At 45.3% G+C, this 6,043-nt stretch overlaps 1 protein-coding gene across 8 annotated transcripts in view; it reads right to left on the minus strand.

Annotated features, from left to right (window-relative positions):
• Positions 1-5,304: 5,304 nt before the first annotated feature.
• LOC110298622 (folate receptor alpha) overlaps positions 5,305-6,043 on the minus strand; it is a 14,492-nt gene continuing 13,753 nt past the window's right edge. For all 8 annotated transcript variants that reach the window (XM_029479149.1, XM_029479145.1, XM_029479146.1 and 5 more), the window contains one exon: positions 5,305-5,718. In XM_029479149.1, coding sequence (XP_029335009.1) covers positions 5,438-5,718 — 281 coding nt within the window. In that variant the 3' untranslated portion in view covers positions 5,305-5,437. The remainder of the gene's footprint in view (positions 5,719-6,043) is intronic.

Genomic DNA, 6,043 nt, shown 5'->3' on the forward strand with positions numbered 1-6,043 from the left:
AGGCTGGATGGTTGACCTTTACTCCCAAAAAGCTGAGAAAGCACCTAAATCCACATGCAGTGTGTGCCCAGGCAGACTGTGAGGGGTTCGTGCTGTGAGGCCCAAAGTCCTCATAAGCTGGTCTAAGACAAAGAAGTGTGTCAACAGGGCCTATGGCTGGTCTATGTGTGACAAGTGTGTCCGTGACAGCATCAAGTGGGCTTTCCTTACTGAGGAGCAGAAAATCGTTGTGAAGGTGTTGAAGGCACAAGCCCAGAGTCAGAAAGCAAAAGAAATATGCAGCTTTTTTAAGTAATAAAAATCAAGACTTGGTCTATGGAAAAAAAGGAAAGAAAAGGAAAGAAAAGAAAAGAATGTAATAATAAGTTGGTTAAATTGGATGAGAAGTCTTCTTCCTCTTTTTTTTTTTTTTTGTTTTGTTTTGTTTTTCAAGACAGGATTTCTCTGTGTAGCCCTGGCTGTCCTAAAACTCATTCTGTAGACCAGGCTAGCCTCAAACTCTCAGAGATCTACCTGATTCTGCCTCCAGAGAGCTGGAGTTAAAGGCATGAGCCACTACTACCTGGCCTCTATTTGCTCTGATACTGGAAATTATCAATAGGTGGTTTCTCGTCTCTCTTCCAGTCTATCTAAAGATTCCTCCCACAGTTTACTGACAGGAAGCAGACTCATGCAACTGACATCACTGCCTTAAACTAACACTTGGATGAATCAAACTCTTTGAGGCCTGAGATTTGAGTTTTCAGAAAATTTCCAGCCTCTAGGCAGGAGACATGGAGAGGGATGCTTAGATGCTTACCCAAGAAATAATTTTAAAGGAATGAGTCAACTTAATGAGAGAGATGAGATTGTGGTTATCATCTTGTTATTTTGGGTAATGTACTTCATATTTATGTATTCTTTTGATTAGTCATATGATAGTCTTTTTTTCCCCCTGGCTCTAGTCTATAACCCTTAATTTAGCAGGCTATACTTGTGCCAGCTGGAATAAACAATCTCTTTTTAAAAGTCCTTGGTCAGTGGGCAACTCCCCTAAACGTCTCAGATCTGTCTACAGCCTACTCTGAGAACACAGTTCCTCCTGGACCAATTGGACCAATTGCCACTCTGCCCCTCTTTCCCCCCCGCCCCCCACCAAGGCCTCGTTCTTATTTTTTTAAGACAGGATCTCATTATGTTGCTCTGGCTGACCTGGAACTTACTAAAGGGTCTCAAACTCAGAGATTAGACTGCCTCCACCATTCCAGTGCTATCTACTAGGCTTGTTACAGGACTAGGGTGGTAACCAGGGGATTTCTCTGCTCTTAAAACATGTTGATATAGTCATGTACACAGGTTCACCGAGCTAACCCTTCTCCTTGGGATCCCACTGGCAAGTCACATGAGTAACTTAGGGCTGGAGAGATGACTGGATGGTTAAAATTATCCCTGTTCTTCCAGGGGACTGGAGTGTGGTTCCTAGCATCTCATCCCTTGACAGATCACAACCAGCTGTGACTTCAGTTCCAGGGCAGCTGACCTCTCTTCTGGCCTCCTGCACTGACGTGGTGCACATAAATTCATCCACGGTCATACATACGCACATAAATAATAAACTAATTGGTCCACGTGTAGTGGTGCAAGCTTTAATGCCAGCACCTATGAGGCAGAGGCAGACAGATATTTTTATGAATTTGAGACTAGTTTGGCCTGCATACAGGCCAGCTTATATAGTAAGCCTTTCTCTCAAATAAATAAAAGTTAATGTAAAAAAGAAGAAAAGAGTCGTGTTGAAAACTTGGACTTCTGTTCGTTCTACTGAGGAAGGCTTAGACCATGATGGCTCTGACCTAATCAATGAACTCACCCACTGATAGATTAATAATATGACAGCAAGCTGGACACGGTGGCTCGAACCTGGACTCTCAGTACTTGGGAGGCTGAGGGAGGACTGTCATGAGTTCAAGGCCAACCTGTGCTACATGTGGGTTTTAGGACAGCTTGAACTACAGAGTGAGAGTCTGTCTCAAAATTAAAAATCAAACAAAAAAACAAAAAAACAAAAAAAAAATCAAACAAACAAAAAAACCCAAAAACTGGAAAATGAATAGCCCAATGTCTCTTTTAGGAGGTAACAGAAAGGAAGATTGTGAGACTTCAGTTAGTTGGGAGCAGGTCACTGGGGTGCACCCTGAAGGATCCAGTCATTTGCTCTGTATTTCCTGGCCACCATAATTCACAGTGATTCACTTCTTCTGGGACATGTTTCTACTGCCCTGATGTTCTGCCTCAGCACAGGCCCAGAAACAGTGGAACTACCTCAGCTATGAGCCAGAATACATTGTCTTCTCATAAGCTGTTCTCTTAGTTATGTTGTCACAAAGAGGCTAACACACTCATCCAGAAGCATGAACTGCCGGGCGTGGTGGCGCACGCCTTTAATCCCAGCACTCGGGAGGCAGAGGCAGGCGGATTTCTGAGTTCGAGGCCAGCCTGGTCTACAAAAGTGAGTGCCAGGATAGCCAGGGCTACACAGAGAAACCCTGTCTCGAAAAACAAAAAACAAAAAACAAACAAACAGAAGCATGAACTGGTTATAAGATAGGAAGGTCTTTGAATGTGTCCATAGGTTGTTTGACAGACCTGGTGATTCTGCTCCTTCTGGAACATGATAGAGGATTAGGATATTTTCTGGACTTCCTGAATTTTTGACTTGGTCATGATTTCATTAGGCCAACCAAACGAAACAACAGATGGGTGAGGTGTGTAGGGGATTGTACAGAATTCAAGGTCTTTTATCTCCTGGAGTGTGTGATAAGATAGAATCACCCTCCCTCCGCCTGTAGAACACCTTGTCTCTCACCCTGGAATCTGAACTAGGTAGCAGAAGGTCCCTAACAATCCACAGCAAAAATAATATCTTAATCAAGAAGTAAATTGATAGGTTATTTCTCCACTGTCATTGAAATGAGCCAATTCAAATTAGATTAGATTAGATTTAAAGGCAGGTTTTTGGGGGAAGCTGCTCTTAGGCGGTTCACTAGCCCCAAGGACTGAGGCCAGGGAAGTTGCCAAGGGGAAAGTGGGCGGGGGAGAGAGAGAAAGAACACTCTTGCAGAGAGAGACCAAAATGTCTAGATTATATAAGGAGAAGCCTCTGGGGCGGGAAGGGCAGCCCAAGACCTGGTCTGGAAAGTTCAAGGTTGGGAGCAGGGTAAGACAGGTAGGGACTGAGGGATACTGGGACAACCTGGAGGACAGGTCTGCTCTGATAGGTAAAATAGGGTCCCTTGTCCCTGGGTCTGAAACTGAACATAAATGTTAGTTATACTAAACTTCTAGATTATTAGAAATGTTGCTGTACCAGATGGAAAGATGCCTCTGTTAGAGACGCTCCATTAGAGCACTTGCTGTTCTTCCAGAGGACCCAAGTCAGCACCTATAGCAGGTGGCTCATGACCACCTGGTATTCCAGCCCAGGAGATCTAAGGGTCTTGTCTTCTGGTCTCTTATCTCCATGAATACACACAAGCCCAAGTGTCTATACACATGCACCTGGGTGTGCATAAACACATTTTTTTTTCCCTCAAGACAGGGTTCTAGCTGTCCTGGAACTCACTCTGTCATCCAGGCTAGCTTTGAACACAGAGATCCACCTACCTCTGCTTCCTAAGTGCTGGAATTAAAGGTGTGTATCACTACTACCTGGCACACACACACATTTTAAAAAAGAAATGTTACTGTAAGACGAGTGAAATGGCTCAGGCAGTAATTTGCTGGCTACGTAAGCACCAGACCTCAGTTCAGTCTTCCAGCACCTGTGTGAAATCTGGAGCGGTGACACAGCTGCTAGCCTTTCACTGGGGAGTGGAGACAGATGGAGCCTAAGAGATCACTGAGACTTTCAGTCTCCCCGAATTGGTGAATTCCAGATTCAAGGAGACTCTGTAACAAAGAAACTGGAGCAGTATCTTAGTCACTGTTCTATTGCTGTGAAGAGACACCATGACCAAGACAACTCTTAGAAAGAAAGCATGTAATGGAGGGCTTACCTACAGTTTCAGAGGTCTAGTACATTATCATCATGGCAAGGAACATGGTGGGGTAGGCACGGCGCTGGAGCCGTAGCTGAAAGCTACACCCTGATCTGCAGACCAAGAGAAATAGAACTCAGTTTACCATTGACTTTTCGAACCTTAAAGCCCACCCCCGGAAGCACACACTTCCTTCGACAAGGCCACACCTCCTAATCTTTCTAATCTCATTAAAGAGTTTCACTTCCTGGTGATTTAGCATTCAAAGATATGTGTATGAGGGCCATTTCAGATTCAAGCCACCACGGAAAGGCTGGAGAGATGGCTCAGCAGTTGAGAGCACTGGCTGCTCTTCCAGAGCACCTGCGTTCATTTCTCAGCACCTACATAGCGGCTTCCAGAGGATCTCCTAACTCTTCTGACTTCTGTATGAACACCCTGGTAGGGACACTGACACACAGATACAGACCATAGTACACACCATATGCATACATAGCACACAGTGATTTTAAAATTTAGAACTCTGGTGTGGCACTTGTAATCTCAATACTTAGGAGATAGAAACAGGAGAATCAGGAGTCCAGGATGAGTTCAAGGTTAACATGGGTTATATGAGACCTTGTCTCAAAATGAAACTTTAAGACAGGATAGAAGGTATGGCTCTCCTCAGCCTCCTTATCTTCTTCCTAGCCACTCATGTAGAACATGCTGGGATCACTTCTTGGCCTTTTGACTAAGAGCAAATATAGAGCATGCTTGGACACTCCCATTCTTACCTCTTCCATTAGAGCCGAGGACATCACAGAGTGGTTAGCACTGCTGGGGCTCAACTTAAACTCCTTAGCAGGCATGGTGGTGGAGGCCTTTTATTTTATCCCAGAATTCAGGAGGCAGAGGCAGGTGGATTTCCAAGCATTAGAGGCCAGCCTAGTATACAAAGCAAGTTCCAAGATAGACAAGACAGAGAAATCCTGCCCCTCCCCACAAACAAAACTAGCTGGCTGGCTATAAACAGACAGACAGACAGACAGACAGACAGGTAGATAGATAGATAGATAGATAGATAGACAGATAGATAGATAGATAGATAGTATAATCCTGGGCTTGGCTGTAAGTTAGAGCTCATATGAAAAATAAAATCAAGATCCATGGTTGTGCCTCAGCTTAGAAAAAAATCAAGTGAATCTGACTAGCTCCCAGTAAGTGTCAGAGCTGGAAACTTGCACGTTTAAACAACTTCAATCAGTGGGAAGTAGGAAGCAAAATAAATACGTTCTCATTCACACCCAAATAATTCATAAGGCACATGTGGAATGTCTGGTTTATTAAAGAGGCTGTCAGAGCCCCACCACAAAGGAGGCTGGGAGCTGGGAGGCTAAGCCAAGCAGGGTGGCGCTCCAGACAAATGAAGGTAAAACATGAACTCAGCTGATCACCCAGAGCAGCACTAAGGACAGGCTGCACAAGAGTGGCCAGGTCCCATGAAGCCCAGCTCCACTCATGGCCTCGGCATAGAATCTCGCCACTTCCTCGTTGGGGTTGCCCTGGGCTGGGTCGAACCACATCTGAATGCAGCGGCCGCTCCCTCGGCTGTAGTTGCTGAGCTTGTAGGAGTGACTCCAGATTTCCTCACACAGAGCAGCAGGTGTGGGGAAGTAGAAGGTGAAGGGATGGCAGGAGGCTCCCACAGGACACTCGTTATGCCCTATATAAATGATGGAAGATCGTTAGTCACTGTGCCTAGCGCCATCGCTGGTTATGCCTCCCTCAAAATCCCAGATTTTCACACAACAGCTGCACGACCCCCACCCCTGCACTGTTAAATGCCCACTTCAACCGGGAGTGGTGGCCCACGCCTTTAATCCCAGCACTCAGGAGTCAGAGGCAGGCAGATTTCTGAGTTCGAGGCCAGCCTGGTCTACAGAGTGAGCTCCAGGACAGCCAGGGCTACACAGAGAAACCCTGTCTCAAAAAAACCAAAACAAAACAAAAAAAACCAAAAACAAAGAAAGAGAGAGAGAGAGAGAGAG

Source organism: Mus caroli, chromosome 7, assembly GCF_900094665.2.
Source record: "Mus caroli chromosome 7, CAROLI_EIJ_v1.1, whole genome shotgun sequence".
Taxonomy (NCBI): Eukaryota; Metazoa; Chordata; class Mammalia; order Rodentia; family Muridae; genus Mus; species Mus caroli.